The following is an 18,980-nucleotide window of genomic DNA, read 5'->3' as shown; positions in this document are numbered from 1 at the left end:
TCTCTGGCCTAACCTCTCTACACTTGTGTTCTCATCGATAAAATGAGGGTGCTATTATCAACTTATTCCATAGGATTGTGAAGATGGGATGAAATAATATGTAGTTTGACTTAATGTCTTAGATCCTCTTTGATCACAGTTATTTCATCTAAACACAATGTATTATAAACCAGGTCATCATCACATTTTTCTTAAAACAAAATTACCTATAATAAAGCCTCTTGAAGGTTTTAAAAGAATAACATGTGAATTTGCGGTATTATAGGCCAGAAACCAATGAAAATGGTATCATCTAAATTCAGAATATTTCCTAAAATCCATTTGATATGGATTTCAAAACTTAAATATATAGAATAGGATGTTTCTAATTTTAGAAGATAGTCCATTTATTTTTGATTTTTTAAATTAGGAAATATTTTAGGAAGAGTACCTAGGGGCTCGGTCACTTGAGCGTCCAACTCTTGGTTTCAGCTCAGATCATGATCTCAGGGTCATAAGATCAAGCCCTGTGGTAGGCTCTGTGCTCAGTGGGGAATCTACTAGAGATTCTCCCTCTCCCTCTGCCCCTCTGCCCTGTTTTCACACTCCCTTTCTCTCAAATAAATAAATCTAAAAAAAAAAAAAAAAAAAAAGAAAAGAAAAGATGTAACAAGAACCTGTATTCCCACAACTCAGTACGGTAAAATCTTAACATTTTGCTATATTTGATTTGGTTTTTTTCCTCAAGAAATAAAACAGGGTGGGGGGTAGTTTCTAAAACACTTAGCATAATGCTTGGCATTTTTAAGGCAGTCTGTAATTATCAGCAAGTGTTTTTTAACATTTTATTTTGAAATAATTTTACATTTACAGAGTTATAACACTAACAGAGACATTTCTTGTATACCCACCACCCAGCTGCCTCTAACATTAGCCTCTTACATAACTATAGCGTATATATCAAAGAGATCAAAACTGGTGTCACACTATTAACCAAACCACAAGCTTTTTTTTTTTTTTCCAGATTTCACCAGTTTTCCTATTTCTATCCTTCTTCTGTTTCAGAATCTAATCTAAAATACGATGTCGGATTTAGGTCAGTTAATTTTTATTTATTTATTTTTAAAGATTTTATTATTTTTTTATTTGACAGACAGAGATAACAAGTAGGCAGAGAGGCAGGCAGAGAGAGAAGAGGAGGAAGCAGGCTCCCTGCTGAGCAGAGAGCTTGATGCAGGGCTCGATCCCAGGACCCTGGGATCATGGCCTGAGCTGAAGGCAGAGGCTTTAACCCACTGAGCCACCCAGGTGCCCCAGGTCAGCTAATTTTTAATAATTTGTTCCACACTCTGAGAGCACCGTCAACTTTTTATCTGAGATGGGGTTCTGTGCCACAGATGATGCCTGGGCCTATTGACTTGTGGCAATAGTCACAGCTCTCCTCTCGGGAAACTCTCCACGTGTTGCACAAAGCTCTTCCTGTAATCCCTATGTAATCCTTACAATAATCTTGAATGTTGGCTCTCGTGAGTCTCATGTTACAGATGAGGAAACTGGGTTATGGAGAGACTCACCAAGGTCACACACCTCAGGTCAAGGGCAGAGATAAATTTGAATCCAGGTAATCTGGCTCCAAAGTCATGCTCTTAACAATACCCCCGCTTCTTTCGCGAGGCTGCTCTAGAGAAGACAGGAGCAGATGCCCCATCGCAGACTTCCCAGGGCAAGCAGGACAGGCAAGAAGTCTTCCGGATGGAGATGCCAGTCTCGAGCTCAAACTCTGTTTCCTCAGACGCTCTGGAGAATGTTTGGCCTTCCTACCACATGCCTTCTTAGGTTTCCTTTCCTCTTCTCCCTGCAGCCCAAACCTCAAAGCTCCAAGAAGGTGACCTGCTGAAACTCAAGCCCCAGGGTGTGGCTCTGTCCTAGATTCTGAGCACTCCAGCCCAGCCAGCAGGGACAGGCTGCCCACATTCATAGACCCGGATGTTGATTTAGAGACCAATTTCTGGAACCACTATTTTGGGTCCCGCTGACAGTGCATGAGCAAAAAATAGCAACAAGGGCCGAATTGTCAAGCACTGGGGGGATCCAGAGGAATTGGAGGTGGGCAGTCGGGTCTATTGGGCAGGGACTAGCTTTGTCTATCCTGGAGACTAGACGCCCCCAACCTGAGGATGAATTGAGAACAGTTTTCCATCCCTAGCTTAGAGAGCAGCCCTGCCTGTTTGGGCACTGCAACACCAGCCCTTTTGCAGTCCTCCAGCTACCCTGTATGTTTACCCTTGGAAAAGGCTTAGAGAGAACTTCAGGTAGCCAACAACCAGCTGGGATTAAGACCAAGTGCTGTAGGAAGGAGAGCAGGGAGCTGACTGGACAGAACTCTCCCTTTGAGGCCAGAGCCCAGAGATCCTGTATCCCTGAGGCACATTCCATCCTCATTTGATCTTCTCTGAGCCTTGGGTCATTAGATGATAAAACAGGAATGTTCATCCCTACATATCAAACAAGGCAGCGGCTGTGTGCATAGCTTATGAACTGTGGAAGGAGGAATGGGGGCACAGCCTGGGCTCAGCTCACTCAGATGGGCATCCTGACTTGGAGCTGCATCTGCTTGGGAGAAAGAGACACCTTTTCCTGCACCAAGCCCAGCAGTGATTAAGCCTGAAAGACTGATGTGTTCCAAGGAGGCACCTTTTTTGATTCATGCAAAGGAAAAGCACCTGTCTTCTGGAAACAGACCAGATGGCAGAGAAGGGCAAGGACCGTCTGCACAGAAGGCAGAGCTGGCGCCAGAGAGCACTGGTGTGGAGTGAGGAGGAAGTGTCAAAGGTGGCCAGGGAAGAATGAGATGGACTGGGAAGAGGGTGTTGGGGTGCCCAAGGGGTAAGCATGCAGGTGGAGCTCGGGGAAGAGGAGGTGCCTTCTGGGGGCAGGCCCACTCTTGGGGCCAGCAGGGATCCAGTCCCCCAGTGAACTCTGTAGAGAAAGCCCATGGCAGTGGGGGGCCGACCTGCAGCTGTGGTTCCCACGACCCCAGAGCTGTGCCTGAGGGCAGGGTCATGTGGGAGCCACAGGGACCTTAAGACTATGGGAAGCCTGATCAGAGACAGCCACTTGAAAGATAATGACAAGGCACCAGTAAATTATGATTCAGAGTGACGGGTGACATCACAAAAGGTGGATAGACATTTTGGCAGCCCGAGGAGGACCCCTTCTCTCAGGTTTAGAGGGTCCAGAAGGACTTCCCAGAAGTGAGAGCTAAACTGAGACTCACAGAGACCCCGGTGAGAATGGATGAGGGTGGTACGTTCGGGCAGTAGGATCTGAAACATATGCAAAATACCAGAGGTAAGAGAACGTGGTACATTCTGGAAACTGCAAGGGAATTTACCATTTCTTAATTACACGGTGTGCATGGGAACAGAATTACAAGAGATAAGGCTACAGATACAAGAAGGTTCTCAGATAATGAAGCATCTTTATACTTCATCAAGGTGTTTGTACTTAGGGAGTTGTAAGCAGTGTAGTGACGTGATTGGATTTTCGTTTTGGTAAGACGTCTGCATGGAGACCTGGATGGGCAAGGCTGAAGGCAGAGAGGCCAACAGTGGGCTGCTATTGGTGATCCAAGGTTCAGGGGAGAGGTGAGGGTGTCTCGAAGCTGGGTACTCACAACAAAGATGAAGCTGGGGTGAGCAGACCCAAGGGGTACTGAGGAGGTAGAATCACATAGAATCACCCCTGTCTGAGAGGCAGGGGTCCAAGGCACCACCTGTCACTGACTTGAACAATAATGGCTGTCAGAACTCTTCATTAAAATGAAGAAGTAGGAAGAATTCAGCCAGTGGGATGGGGCTGATGAAAAGTGCAGCTGAGTTTGAAGTTCAAGTGCAATATTCAAATAGAGGTGGGCAATGGGATACAGAGGTTTGAAACTCAGGGGAGAGAATCCGGCTGGGGGTCTAGGAGTCATTGACCTGGAGATGTGAACTGAGGCTGTGGGGGTAAGAGAACCCCCCCGCCCCCAGCAGGGTGGGAACTCTTCAGGAGTGAAGAGGTAGCAGCGAGAAGACTGGGAGCTTTTTACATTGTTTTATTTTATTTTTTAAAAGATTTTATTTATTTATTTGACACAGAGAGGGAGAGATCATAAGTAGGCAGAGAGGCAGGCAGAGAGAGAGAGAGAGGAGGAAGCAGGCTCCCCGCTGAGCAGAGAGCCTGATGTGGGGCTCAATTCCAGGACCCTGAGATCATGACCTGAGCTGAAGGCAGAGGCTTTAACCCACTGAGCCACCCAGGCACCCCTTTACTTTGTTTTATTAGGGCACGAATACTAAGAAACTCAGAGTGAAACGTTTTGCTCCATCATATAACCATCCTTCGTCTGGGATTTCTGGGCTGTCTCCTCCCCAGACCCTATCGTCTCAGTTAACACTTGTGTTTTCCAGATGCCTCTTGCTTGAGTCAGTCCTTTTTAAAGTAAAACATAGATGAAAATATTCAAGAGATGCTACTTGCACAGCAAAAGTTCTGATGATTGCTTTTTGCTAGGGTGGGCATGGAGAGGATGCTGATGCACTGAACATCGGTCTTGATTCCGACAACCTAGCTCTTGGCTGATGCTACAGTGGAGGACAAAATGAAGAAAGGACCAGCTAATTCTCAGCACCTGTACCCTCTTCCTCCCTTTTGCACCCGAGGCAGATACCACTGATTAACCTTCACTTGCCCTCCGTCTCTACGGAGACTTGACACAGACTCAAACCCTTTCTGTAGGTTGCCCTCATGCTGACTCAGGGAAGGCAAGTCTTCTGGACTCTCATGACCATCTTGGGAGTAAGACACACCCCACAAACCACCAGAAGATCTCCTGTCTTTATTATGATGAACCTTTTATTATAGAGACAGACTGAACTCTCTTTTGTATAAAGAATCTCTGGATTGGGTCAGGGAAATCCACCTGCTAAAGGTCACCACTCAGTTCTCCCTGCTTCTGCCTCAGCTAAGCCCCCACTTGCTATTTATACCTCAAGGTCTTTGGAAACAGCAGAGGCTGCTGTCCCCAGGGCCAGGCTGGCTGGGTTAGGCCATGCTGGCTAGAGGGTCAGGGCTCCCGGCTGCTCACCAAGTCAGAGTCGCCCTGTCTCCCGCCCCAGTCGGTTGTCCAGAACCTGGAGCTGCCGGAGGAAGCCCGAGTTGGGGCAGATATCACGGTGGGCCTGCACCGTCCGGATGGCCTCCACCAGGGTCATGTTCTCGCAGATCATGAGGAAGGCCAGGACAACTGTAGCAGAGCGGCTCACCCCCATAGCACAGTGTACCAGCACACGGCCTGCAGGAAGACACCGCCTAGTGTCAGCTACCTGCCCTTGCACTGACCACCCCACTGGGCACTGAAGATCCTTCTGCCAGCCTCAGCCCACCTGTCACAACACCCCGGAATACTGACAGTGTCCCCACAGTCAGATGGGGCAGCTGAGGCCTAGACAGGGAAAGGGACTGGCTCAAGGTCACACAACAAGTTAACAGGGGGTGTTCCCTTCTCCAGGTCCAACGTGCTTCCTCTGGAATCCTTTGCAACTCTGGCAGGGTGTGAGGGGATACTGTATTTCTGGAGTACCCCGGATTTGTAGCAGATGACAGGGGTGTCCACCTACCTCCCTGTCCCCCCAGTTCTTTCCCTGTCCTTGTAACCTTTGGCTAAGGCCTCGTCTTAGAAGGGCCTGCTCAGCCTTTGCTAGACCCTGTACCTTCTGCCCAATACACTGATTGAGGGATATGGTTACAGGGACAACCACATTGGACCTTAGCTCCGTCTGTGATTGTTGGTCCCCTGAAGGAGACACTCACTAAATGGTAGTAGCTTATTGTTCCGTGCGGTGGGAAGGTTGTTGAAGTGGTTTATAACTCTGGACACCCAACCCAGCAATGCTACTGGAAAAAGAGCCCCAGATTCCACCCCCGCCAACCACCACAACCATCACCACCCCATCCCCCACCCCCCATGCCTTTCCCAGCAGCTCACCCTGGGGAACACTGAGGGCAGTTCGGATGTATTGAGCAACAGGTAGAAAGTAGACACTGAGGTCGAAGAAGGGGTTGTCATCAGCCTCAATGCCATAGTACTCCAAGGGCATTCCACGGTAAAACTTGGCACCTGTGTCCACCTGAAACTTGCCTGCAGCGACATTCACGACATGGGTGATGCCCAGCTGGACCAGCTTGCTCTTGTCCCTGGCTGCATACCTAGAGGGAAGGCATGGGGGAGTTGAGAGGGGGGCAGGTCTCATTGGGTCCCCTCTGGCTGGGCTAGAACTTATCCCCTTCCCTCCTCTGCCATCCTCGTCCAAGTGTGAGACTGGAAAGAGTGAATAGGCCTGAGTGAAGGGGCTCCTCTAGTTGAAGTTCAAGGCTCTTTTTCACTCTGGTCAAGTGCAGTTTGGCCCCATGCATCAAAAGCCTTAAAAATACAAGAAATATATACGTACTTTCCCTCAGCAAGTCCCCTTCTAGGAACTTAGAGGAAAAAAGATCCAAAATGTGTCCCCAAAAGTGGATCTATTGACATTCAAGATAGTGAAAAGTTGGAAGAAATCACTAAATACCCTGTAACAGGAGACTGAGTGTGGTATAGCTAAATGAAATGCTTTGCAACCCTTAAAATGTTACAGTTGCAGGTAAAGGAGGAAAGGTGTCTGTGCTATATTGAGAACGTGTGGAAAATGCAGGATACCATACAGAACACTGTTTAAAAATATTTTCAAAAGATGTTCTGTGGTTCCATTTCAAAAGCTTTCTATCTAAAGCAGATTACAAAATGGGACTAGAAAGACGTATCATTTTTGTAAAAAAAAAAAAAAAGTGAAAAGGCATTTATGTACATAGATGTGTATGCATTTTTTAAAAGTCAATAAGGATTTTATTACTGGTTACCTGGTGGGGGATATAGCATACTTGCCATATTATTAACAAGATACTGAACATATTTTCTAAATACTAAGGATAATTTCTAAAAGCCATATATTGATCCATAGGTTTCAAATGTTAGGAAAACTTTTGGAAAAATGACTCACAATTCTTTCTTTATAACTGTACACCCTAGAGAAACCTGTGTGTGTGTGCCCCCAGAACCCATGTACTAGACCGTTCCTAGGATCACTGTTCACAATAGCCAAAAAGTCAAAACAACTCAAATGTCCATATACGACCAAATGGATAAACTATGGTATAGTCATACAGATGAATAGTATACAGCAATGAAAAATGAGAGAGCCACAGCTGCATAGAACATGGGTGAATCTGACAATATTGAGCAAATAAAATCAGACACAAAATGCACACAATATGATTCTATTCATATAGCTTTAAAAGACAAGCAAAACCACATTGTTAGGTATATGGATGTTGAAACTATAAAGAAAAGCAAGGAGATTATTCCAATACTTAGTAGTCATCTACAGGGAAGGGGGTTATGCTGAGAAGGGTCAGTTACTTTTGAGGCATTAGGAATGTCCTGTTTCTTAACATGGATGGTGAAACAGTTCGTATGTCCTATATGTACTTTTCTTTTTTTTTTTTCTTTAAAGATCTTCTATCTATTTATTTGACAGAGAGATATCACAAGCAGATGTAGAGGCAGGCAGAGAGAGAGAGAGAGAAGCAGGTTCCCCGCTGAGCAGAGAGCCCCATGCGGGACTCGATCCCAGGACCCCGAGACCATGACCCGAGCCGAAGGCAGTGGCTCAACCCACTGAGCCACCCAGACGCCCCTATATGTACTTTTCTTATGTGTGTTCTATTTCCACATTAAAATTAATAACATAAAAGGATAGAGACGTGTGGAAAGAGATGGAGGGAGGCAAAGACAGTACCCCCTCTGCCCCTGCAAATCTCGGGGAGAGGCTTCCCTTCTATTCCCTCCACCTCCTGCCGTGGGTTGTACTTACGCATCTCCTAGGAAGAGGTTGGGCCAGACCTCGTTGATGTGGCTCAGCATGGCGGCCCGACGGACCCACAGCAAGCGCTGGAGGTAGGCCAATGTGGGCGGCTGGTAGGGGGACCCCCGGACCGCCCCGTGGATCTTAGGCCTCCGGAGATCTTGCTTCTGCAGCGAGTCCATACTGAAACAGAGTGGACACTGTGGTAGTTGGGGGCAGGATCCCCACCAGTGGGTCCAGCTGAAGGGGAGGCCCAGGCACGGTGCAGGGCCCAGGGGCCACTGGGATGTGGCAGGAAGGGCCTTAGCTATTAACCAGCTCAGCTGGGGCTGAGACCTAGTTCCTTTTCTCCAGGGAACAAGGGAATCAATCCATTGTAACTGCTGTGGAGCTGGGAAGGTCTCTCCTGTCCTTTCCAGAGGTCCTGGATGTTGGAAGCTTTGCCCAAAGAGCCACTGGAGTTCCTTGTGGGTAGCAACTCCCCCTTAAGTCACTGATACTTGGGACTTTGTAGGGATGGGGACCTCAGAGGTGCACTTAGGAAGACCCTCACACCTGGCAGCTCACCTCAGGCCCCCTCCTCTGTTATTTCCAACTCCGCTCCCGAGTCCCTAGTCCCTCCCAGCTTTGGGTGCTTGAAGGAGAGAGCCCATCTCATGAAATGGCATTTGTTAGCATCTCCATACGGAGTAAGCTGATGCCTCGTAAGAGCCTGAGGCCTCACTCAGACGAATGTTTTAAGTGATGCCCAAAGCTGTTGTGGCTGATAGGGAGCAAGGCTGGGGTTTCAGTCCGGTTGTGCCCCAAGCCTTCCGGCTGCCACCTCTGGGAACTCCAGAGAGGGTCACTACTCCATCTGTCTCTCCAGAGGAGCCTGGTGCTGCTGTCGCACCTCTACCTCTAGGCCCTGGGACGTTCCTCCTTACCCCCATGACTCAGGCCAGTGCTGCAGGTCAGGCCTCACCCAGGTGGGATGGCTTGTGTCAGGAGTCGGTTGTCTGAGGGTGTCCGGGCCCCTGCAGAGCTGGGATGTCAGTGGCACCAGAACCTGGGGCTGGTGCGGAGCTGGGAAGGAGTGCCTATCTCGGCTAATCGTCCCTGGCCCCCTCAGCCAGTAACTAGGGAAGGTACAAACTGGGAAGAACATCTTTTCTCTTGGGTTGGCAGTGACAGGACCGGGAAGAGAAATGGGCACCCAGGAGGCCACCGGCTTGGCCAAGCTCACCCAGTGGGCAGCTGGTGGGCAGGGTGGAAGTGAAGAGCCGGCTTTCCCCCTCATCTCCCACTGTCACCTCTCAGGGCAGGCAGAGTGGCCTGCCACCTACCTAGGGCATGACCTGGGGCCGGGAATGGGGGAGTGGATACAGGGACGGGACTCAGCACCCAAGCGGAACCCGCCGGGTTCCGCCCAGAACACAAATGCTGTGAAGTGGCTAGAATTCCAAGTCCTTCCCTTGGAGCTGGTGGGGGTGGGGTCTGAGTGCAGACCTAGGCCGCTGTGGACTGAAGTGCAATCCTTCCAAACTCCCAGGCCCCTCTCTGCTTGGCATCTCTGGGACGAAGGCCCTTGGCCCTGGAACTCCCCTTGGACATGGGAGGCTAACTGAAGTGGTGGAAAGAGAACTTCAGAGGGAGGGAAGAGAGAGTGGCCGTAACTCACTCTGTGGCCTCCAGCAAGTCTTTGCTCCTGTCTGGGCCATGGCCTGTCTTTTTCTTGTGCGAGATCCTGGCCTTGCCCTTTTAGGATTCCCTGGGTGGGGAGGGGGGTGTCTGACCTGAGAGGGAGAGCAGAGGCTGGGTTTGTGGTAACCACAGGGTAGGGAGCAGCGAAGTGTGTTGGGACTGGGGAAAGCCCAGGCTCCAGGCTTGTCCAACAGCCACACTCCTGTGTAGCCAAAGGCTGGGGGTGAATGAGCAGAGGTGGGCTAGGATGGAGCTCTGGGAAGCGGGGGAGATGTACCCCAGCCTCTGAGCTTGGCGTGGGGTGTGGCCGCCACCCTGTGGCCAGTGGACGCATAGCAGCCCAGCTGTGCCCGGGCAGCTGGCCGCCTGGGTCTGGCTGAGACACAGGGGGTCTCAGGGGTCTCCTGGGAAGAGAAAGACACAGCATAGGCACCAAAGATTGGGGGCTGCTGGGCCACAGCCCATGTTTCAACTTCTGAGGGGCCTTAGGTCCAAGTCTGGAGAATGGGGCCTTTTCCTTGGACTTAGGGGTATTCTTTGTTTGGTTCCACCTAGAGTTGCACACTTGAAGCTCACGGATGTACCCCCACACCTGTCTGCTTTGTCCCGCTGGGGCCCAGCCCCCTGCCCCAGGATTCATCCTCCAAGTTCCAGACATAGCCAGAGAAGGGAGGTCTGTGGCTGCAGCAGCTCCCCTGGTTTCTGCTGCCCCCAGAGCTGGCCTGACTCCTCCCCCCACATCCCCGCCACCAGCCACCGCAGAGCGAAGCACGGGGCCCAGCATTTCGTAGGGACAGGCCAGGCCTGGCTCTTCTCCTCCTCCTCTCTGGCCCTCATTCTGCCTCCTTCCTGCGCTTTCTCCCTGAGCCTAACAGCTGCCTCCCTAGGCAGTGGCTTCTTGGCTCCTGGGCTGCCGCTGTTTACGAGGTTAGGCACTTGTTTTCTGTCTTTGTGTGTGTCCCTCCTCTCCATGTGGCTCTCCCCAGCCTCTCACAGGAGCTCCTGCTCTGCCACAGTGCTCACCACACCGCTCTGCATGCCTGTGGCCTCAGGCCAAGGCCCAGACCTCCTCAGGGGAAGGGGGCATCCAAGGCCAGCCACCTCCTCAGCTGAACCTCCAGATGTTCCCACTGGCCTTCCCTCCTAGCCAGTCTCTCTGCTTCTCCCGTCTCCTCCCCAAGCAGGGACCAGTGGAGGCCAAGGACAGTGGAGGCCAGGCATCTCAGGGCAGGACATGAGGAGTCTGGCAAAGGACACCTCGGGGCAAGTGGCAGGTGAGCAGCCGATAGTGACCAGCCAGTGGGACTCTGTCCTGGGAGGGCAGATCTGGGCAGAGTTCTCAGGCGTGGTATTTGTGGTTCTCGCTGAACCAGTTCCTTCACAGGCTACTGTAAGAATTTCATGAGATACTAAAAGGAAGGCCCCTTTCACAGGCCTATCTTAGGATACAAAGGGTACAGCTTACTATTATTATCATTACTATTATTACTACCCTTTTTAGTATAATAATAATCATAATTATTATTATTATTTCTTCGAGCCTTAGCCATATCTCCCCACAGGACAGTGAGGCTTAGTCTCTGTCTCTTTGTGTCTCTTGAGGTTTGTTTCTCTGTCCAGCAATAATTGTAATTATTTTCACCACTTACTAAGGATCTACTAAGCTACAATAAGGTACCAGACAGAGCTAAATGCTTACATTTTCTCACCGGATCTTCACAGTGCCCTTATGAAGCAGCTAATATTATCATCCCCATTTTACAGATGAGGAAACTGAGGCTCAGAGCGGTTAAGCAATATGTTCAAGGTCATACAGCCAATTAGCATGGGATCTGGGATCCAAGACCACATCTTTCTGATTCTACCTTGCTTTGTCTGTGCCTCTGTCTCTAACCCAGTCTGTGCTCCAATCTAACCCAGTCCCTCCACAACACCCACAAGCCCAGGTGCCCTGGCCCTCATGACCCAGCATGCTCCGTGGCCCCGAGATAGGGGCACTCACCCACCTGTGGGGGTATCTGGCCCAGGCTGTGTTCTTCTCTGACGGGCACTTTGTGCTGTCTGCTTCCAGCTCCCTGTCTCCGCACACTTGATGCTGTTGCTATTTTTTGATTTGAGTTTAATTATAAAGCATGATGTGCTGCTCCCCTCTTCTGGCCTCCCCCGACACTTCCAACTCACCCACTGGTCCCTGGCATGGTCAGTGCCAAGCCCAGCCAGGCACCTGGCCTTGCCAGGGGCAGAGGCAGCCCGCAGGGGTCTGCTTGTGGTCTGGGTGTATGCATATGTTGATTGTGGGACAGGGAGAAGGAAGACCCACCAAGCCATTTTCAAAGCTCCCTTAACCTTCAAGGGTGGTGGGAAGCATGGGCAGAAGATTAGAGAGGGAAGGATCTTCCATGGAGGAGGACAGAAAAAAGACTAGCCAAAACCACACACAAACAGGCAGCCATGCCAACATTAGAACCCAGGTCTGGGGGTGCTTAGCTGGGAGCTGAGAACTATAGGACTAGCCCAGGATTCAGAACTAGAAGACTCAGGCTGAGGAAAATGGGGTGTACCCTTACAAAGGTGAAGGTGAGGTTCAGAGCAGGCCTTTAGATCTGCCCCGGCCTGAAGTCAGACGCTGTATGTCTAGAAGCCACTGTGCCCTCTGCCAGGCTCCTCCCTAACCCAGACCTCACTGTCTCTTGAGGCCAGCCAGATGGTCCGTTAGGTCCTTTCCAAGGCCACTGGGGTCAGTTAGGGACCTTGGATTTGGGCCTGTTAAGATCCCTTCCTGCTCTCCAGAGACCCTCCCCATACACTCATATACTTCAGTACTCGTCTTCACTCACACTCCCAGATGCCTGAGACACACACAGACGTCTACCTACCTGCAGCCACACCTACAAGGGGTCTCTGAAGTCTGAACTCCAGGGAGCTAGGGCTCAGCCCCTGCTGGGGTTTCCGGAGTCCTGGGGAGAGCTGGTGGAGGCAGCTGTGGCCACAGACTATCACAAACACCTAGAACCCCCTCCCGTTCTCCTCCCAGCCTCATAGCCCAGGGAACTTGGAGTCCCAAACAGAGAAGCCTCAGGGGTTGGCTGAGAAGGCAGAGAATTCCCACCTGAGGGGACTGAAGACAGTAGCCAACGTGGAGCGCAGGCAGCAGGAGGAAGCAGATGGGGTAGCATGCTCTAGGGCAGACCGCACACTGGGCTCTTACCATCTTCCTGGTCTCCGCCTGGGCCAGAGCCTCCAGCAGCACCAACAGGGCCAGTGCCAGGGAAACAAAGTGGCCCAGCCCTGTGGCAGGGAGAAGGGACCAGCTCTGGGGGAGAGATGAGCTCCATGTTATAGGTTGGCAACCCAAGGCCTAGATCGGCTGGGACTTGGAAGGGACAAGACCTGCCACCTAACCTGTCTCTGCCTTGAGCCCTCTGTGTAAGGTCAGGTGGTTATGGGTGCCAAGAGAGAAAAACCAGGTTTGGGGCCCAGGGATCATGGAGAGACATGACCTCTCCCCATCATCTTTCAGAGTCCCTAGGTCTGCAGTGTACGGCTGCATAGGCTGCACACTGCATAACTCCTGGGGCTCCAGTTGCACCAGCTATTTAGTGGATGGCACCTCCAGGAACTGTGCAATGCTGCAGCCTGACTGATTTCCCCAAAGCCAGCTGCCTGAAGGGAAAGAAGCTGAGGCTTGAGGTCAGGGTATTTAAGGGCTCCAGGCCAAGGAAGTGGGGCAACTGGGCATAATCAGAGATGTGCTGTTCTACCAGTTCCCTGAAACCGGTTCAGAGGAGAGAGCAGGATGCCATTCCTGTCTTTCTCTTGGCTCCCCATACCTGCAGAGCTCCCCACAACAGTTTCCCACCCAGCTCAGCCCTGGGTCTAATCCCAAACCCAGCTATAACCCTGATTTCTCCCATTACACTCATCCCCAAACTCTAAACCTAGCTCTCCATCCTGCCCAAATCCCCACCCCCGAGGTGCTCACCCTCCTGCCAGTGTCAGGAAGGGGGCGGAGTGCTAAAGTGCTCCCCCTTAGTGGTGCTGATTATGCATTCAGAGACAAAAACAGCTTTTGGTGGGGGGCCCGGCAGGGGGAAATTCAATCCACACCTGGCAGGAGAAACCTGCCACTTTCCCAACTCCCAAGGGAGCCTTGGCCAGTCACCCACCCCCAGCCAGCAGACCCTCTGAGCCAGAGGGGTGGTGGAGTACCAGCCCAACTCAGGGCTGAGGATAGATGAGGGAAGGAACAGCATGGGTAGGAGCTAGAGGTGGGCTAGGGCCAGTGGAAAGCAGCCTTGGGGCTTAACTCCCCAGCCCATGGCCCTCAGCAGGGATGTGAATGAGAGGAAGGTGGGCTATTGGAGACAGACAGGAACAGACCCAGCCTGGGCACGGTTGGAGAGGAAGGGCTCTGGACACTGTGGCTTCCTCACAATGCTGCTCCCTGCACCATGAATTACTGCAGGAAGAAACACCCCTGTCTCCTCCCAGCTGAGCTGGAGGAGAACTTTTCACAGGGCTGGTGGCAAGGAGATTGAAGCAGCACTCGGTGTACATTTGTGGTCTGGAAGCCTGAGAAGCAGCGTGGCTACAGGGGGGGGCCCAACTCCTTCTCCTAGGCAGCTGGGGACACTGGAGCCTCCAACAGGAATGGGGAAACCTGGGGGGAGGAGGTGTTGACGATCTGTTCCTCATACGCAACTTAAGGACTGACTGCTAATTCTCCCAATGCTTTTGCACACATAGCTGCCGGGCAGGGAGGTCAACGGAAGCAGAAAGGAGCTGGATAGACTTTCTGGAAGACCTTTATGTCCCACAGGGGTCCCGAGAACCAGAGAGGGAGCAAAGGTTGGGAGGCTCCTTCTATGGATCTCTGAGATCAGACTGATTGGGGGAGGGCAGGTAGGGAGTGGGGTACTGGGTCCAAGACAGGGAAAGGAGGGGAAGGGAAGGGCGAGATGACAGCAGAACTGTGTATCAAGCAGGGCTCATGTGAGGAGGCCACGGCTAGTGGCAGGAGCCCCAGTTCTCCCTCCCCACTGTGAGAAGGAGATGCAGGGCTGGCCTGAAAATAACAAGCATAGAGTGACAGCTGGGCTGCACTGGCCCCCCAGAGCTGTAGTTGGGTCCGGACCCCTGCCAGCCCCCTCTGGCCTTCCCTGCCATGTGCCTTGTGCAGCCCTTACCTGACCTCTCACTTCTAATTGCACCCATCCTGCCCCCCACCTCATGTCCTGCTCAGCCCTCACCTGGCCCCTCAGTTCCGGCCTGTGCCCCGCAGCTGCTGGTCCAGCTGGCAGAGCTGGTGGAGGAAGCCTCGGTTGGGGAAGACCCATCGGTGTTGCCTCACGGTGATCACTGCCTGGCGCAGGGACAGCTGCTGGCGCAGCATGAGGTAGGCCAGGACCAGCGTGGCCGAGCGGCTCACCCCAACCACACAGTGCACCAGGACCTTGGCTGAGGAAGACATCCTGGTGAAAGACGCTTTTCCCACCTGCTGGCCCACCCAGAAGCAGGGGTAGGGACTCACATGCCTTCCCCTGCTCGCCTTGGGTACATCTGTAACCCTGGGCAAACTGTTCAGCCTTTATAGTTCTCAGTTTCCTGATCTGTCCAATGGGTATACCAATACCTAATTAGCATACCTTGGGGATAGGGTCCAAATTCTTTAACGTGGCTTACAAGACCCTCCATGAGCTGGAGTGGCCCCTGCTGACCCTAGAGCTTCACCTCCAGCTGCCTCACTACGACCTTTACCCTGAGGAACACTGAGTCACCTTCAGTTCCTCAAAGCTGTGCTGGTCTCTGGCCTCCAGCCTTAGCACACGTTATGCCAGCTACCTCTAAAACTTCTCCTGTTCCTGGTCTGACTAGTGTCGATTACTCATCTGACCGGTTTCGGCTAAGACATGTTTCCCTGTGTAGTCTTTCCTGACCATTCATGGCATCACTTGAATCACAGAGCAGCTCAACCTTTTTACACGTGGCCCAGTGAATCCTGTTGTAGAGGATAGGCCCCTCACCTCCCTGGTCCCCTGGATTGAACGCCCTTGCCTTGTTCCTGTTCTCCTAGATCTCTTCACATTTACCCATTCATATGAATAGTACTCATAATTTTGACTGTCTTTCCACAAAGCATAATGACAAGTTCCATAAGAGCAGGAACTCTGCCTTGTCTAAGTGTGGATTCAAGTATCTAGCTCAGCGCCTGGCACAGAATAGATAATAAACAGAGGGGATATGAATAGGATGTCGAACAAATGAATGTCAGAGCGCTCTGGGTATCAAAAAAAAGTGCAGTGAGACATAGTTTTGTCTTTCCCGTCAGGCAGATGAGAAACTGACATTCAGAGAGGGATACTGGCTAACCGGGGGGCAGGGATTATAGGCACTGATATTTGAGAGGAAACTGGACATCACCCCCCCATGAGAAAGCAGGATGGGATATGGGTTCAGACCCAAGTCCTACCCCCAGGTGTGCTGAGAGCACGGTGGATGAAGTCAGCGGCTGAAGAGAAGTAGGCACTGATGTCGAAACTGGGGAGGTCGTGGGCCGGTACCCCCAGGTAGCTCACACTGCTGCCGTAGAAGTCAGGGCTACCCTGACAGTAGAGGCCCCCGTGGGCTGCGTTCAGCACATGGGTAATGCCCAGCTTCCATAGCTCAAAGCGGTTATTTGCCGTGGCCCTAGGAAGGGGAGGAATAGGGCTGGATCCTGGGTAAGCCACGGGGTCCAGGAAGGAGGTTTTTTCTGGCCCTCTGCTTCAGAGGGACAGAGTCATAAAGGTCCAAAGGGAGCCACAAGGAACCCAGTAGGCTTGAGCCCCATCCTCAGAGCTTTCTGGTGGAAGAGTTGGTGGCATACAGGGTTATCTTTAGACCCTCTGTGCTTCCTGAGGCCATCTGCTCCTGCTTTTGCCAAGACAGGAAGGAAAGAATTGCTTCAGCCCTGGAATCCAGCTGCCCCTCCTTTCCTGCCCCATGTCTCCCCACCCACATCTGGCCTCTCCTGGCCACTACCTCATACCTGTTTCTAATTTGCAAATTCAGTGGTGACATCTTCCCTGATTCACCTTTCTCACCCACTCTGTGTCCAGAGGAGGGAGGCTGGGACCAGGAAGGGGAACTCTCTGTTTATCCCATGTCATACCCGAAAGCACCATTCCCCAGGCCTCTGCCCCCTGACACACCAATTGTCCTGGAAATATCAAAAGACTTCAGGATCCTCTGGGAGCTCCAGTCATCCAGGCAGGCAAAAGCCCTGCCCCCCCTAGTGGTCACATCTGATCACTGCATTGTTCCCAGCACCCTGGGGTCCTGGACTAAGTCCCTGGCCTGGGATTTGCGGAGCAGAACTATTTCTCCTTCTTCCACCCAGCTCCCATTGCTGATAAAGAGCCCAAGAACTGTCTCTCCTTGTCCCCTTCCCCACATCACTTCAACCAGCTACCACTCACGCATCTCCTATGTAAAGGTTGGGCCAAACTTCATCCACGTGGCTGCAAGAAACCTTCCCTGCCCTCAGGAGCTCCTCCAGTTCCAGAACGCTGGGGCAAGGCGTGGCTTCCTCTCCCCTCAGCACTGGGACGGAGGCTTCAGCCATGGGCCAGGCCAGCCCACCCACCCCTCTGTGTCTGCGGTTACTCCTCTCTGCCTCTCCAGTGTCATTTCTCCTTCCCGGAGATTGGCAGGGACAGGTGGGACAGAAGCAAGTGACTCAGCAAGTCACAGAGGCCTCCAGAAACAACAGGACATTTTTCCCCCTAAGTCACCCCCTTAACCTCAAACCCTGTGACAACATGGAATCAGTCATATCTAGGCAAGTCACTTAAATTTCTTCCTCAGTTTCTCATCCTCAGTTTCCTCAGTTTCATGAGGATTAAATGAAACAAAGGATATTCTGTTTAACACATAGTAGATGCCCAAGAAACATTTGTTGAACTAATAGCCTTAGGGCCCAGAATAAGGCTATTTAGTTCGGAGAACTGAGTTAAAATGGAGATCCAGGATGGAGATAGGGTGGTTGGTTTCAACAATGAATGGATTTTTAAAAAAAGCTCTGCAGGTCTGGGTGGGCCAAAAAGTGAGTGGAAACCACTCACTGCTGAGTGAGCTTCAGGATTATGAGACTGAGGGGAAGTTTCCTACATTGTAGGGTCAGAGAAATGTGGAGAGGAGCACCCTTCATCTAAAGGGTGCTCACGGGGTTTGTGGGGGAAGGTTTGAACAATGGTTCTATAATGAAAAGATTTCTCAAAAGAGAAGGTTGAAATGGGCCGTGTATATCAAAGTGGGAAGAAGGGAAGTGAATGTTGCCTTAAACCTGAGGAGCCAAAAGGGCTGTCATCAGAAACATTTTTCGGGTGGGAGGGAGATTCTCCTGCTTACAAGGGCTTTTGTCCCCACAAAAGAAACTGCGAAAGGTCTATATATCTGGCCTTTTGTCAGAGCCAGTTACCGGCAGAAGCGGTAAGAAAACGTGCCTGCTCTCAGGTGACTTGGTGAAGGCCCTGACGGGATGGAAGGCATATGGGCTGCAGTGGGAAGGCTTCCAGCCGCCCCTGGTCTTGAGCCCAGCTTGAGGGTAAAGGCTACACCAGGGGATCCCGTGGGAGAAGTATGCAGTCATGTTCACCCTAGAACCTGTCTCCACCCCTTCAGAGCCACCAAAGTCTGCTCTGCACTTGATAAGAAAGAAGGTCAAGGAGGGGTTGGAGCCCAGGTCACAGGTGGTTTGGGATTTGGCGTATGTCAATTCTAGGCCTGGGTTAGGGACTTTCCGATAATGAAGAGGAGCACAGGTTCCGAAGGTAGACAGATTTAAGTAGGAATACTGGCTTTAGAACATATTAATTGCAGTACCTCAAATGGGTTACTCAGCCCCTCTGTGTGTGTGGTTTTTTTTTTTTTTTTTAAGATTTTATTTATTTATTTGACAGAGATCACAAGCAGGCAGAAAGAGGGGGAAGCAGGCTCCCTGCTGAGCAGAGAGCCCCATGCGGGACTCGATCCCAGGACCCTGAGATCATGACCTGAGCTGAAGGCAGAGATCCACTGAGCCACCCAGGTGCCCCAGCCCCTCTGTGTTTTAACACCCTGCAGAGTTGGCACAAAGATTTTAAGTGAGATTTATCTGGCATGTGGAATAAGGACTGTCAGAAAGTAAAGGGGTAATAAATAGTAACAATGATTACTGGATGCTGACACTTGGGGAGATGCTGGCTCCCTCCAAAGGAATTAGGCAAGCTCTTCTTGCTCCCAAACTTCATCTACTAATCTCATAAGCGCCTCCGCTCCTTCACCAACCCCTTACATTCTCCCATTTTGGCCTTGGGGCTGACGCATGCGCTCTCGGGCTTCTTTGCTGCGGTTTTGCTT

The 18,980-nt window shown here is 51.4% G+C and overlaps 1 protein-coding gene across 6 annotated transcripts; it reads right to left on the bottom strand.

The window, feature by feature from the left end:
- Positions 1–4,243: 4,243 nt before the first annotated feature.
- LOC131828801 (dual specificity protein phosphatase 13) lies at positions 4,244–17,256 on the bottom strand. 6 transcript variants are annotated; one of them, XM_059169829.1, is made up of 8 exons: positions 17,060–17,256; positions 14,852–15,059; positions 12,712–12,915; positions 11,609–11,703; positions 7,929–8,102; positions 6,008–6,228; positions 5,108–5,314; positions 4,244–4,604 (listed from the first exon to the last, which is right to left on the bottom strand). In XM_059169829.1, the coding sequence occupies exons 1-7, from the start codon at positions 17,203–17,205 to the stop codon at positions 5,112–5,114; spliced, it is 1,251 nt and encodes a 416-aa protein (XP_059025812.1). In that variant the 5' UTR covers positions 17,206–17,256; the 3' UTR covers positions 4,244–4,604; positions 5,108–5,111. The 6 variants fall into 6 exon arrangements, with proteins under 6 accessions (XP_059025812.1, XP_059025811.1, XP_059025813.1 ...); XM_059169828.1 differs by having other exon boundaries at positions 4,244–5,314; XM_059169830.1 differs by having other exon boundaries at positions 4,244–5,314; positions 12,811–12,915.
- Positions 17,257–18,980: the final 1,724 nt, after the last annotated feature.

Source organism: Mustela lutreola, chromosome 4, assembly GCF_030435805.1.
Source record: "Mustela lutreola isolate mMusLut2 chromosome 4, mMusLut2.pri, whole genome shotgun sequence".
Lineage (NCBI taxonomy): Eukaryota > Metazoa > Chordata > Mammalia > Carnivora > Mustelidae > Mustela > Mustela lutreola.
The sequence above is the reverse complement of the archived record's forward strand: the minus strand, read 5'-3'. Positions and strand labels throughout refer to the sequence as shown.

Coding starts and splice junctions, on each gene's coding strand:
- LOC131828801 (XM_059169828.1), bottom strand. CDS start 17,205: ATGGCTGAAGCCTCCGTCCCAGTGCTGAGGGGAGAGGAAGCCACGCCT. Junction 11,704..12,711: donor ACTGTCTTCAGTCCCCTCAG/GTGGGAATTCTC, acceptor ATCAAAAAATAG/CAACAGCATCAAGTGTGCGG. Junction 8,103..11,608: donor TGGGCCAGATACCCCCACAG/GTGGGTGAGTGC, acceptor ACTCTGTTTCAG/TATGGACTCGCTGCAGAAGC.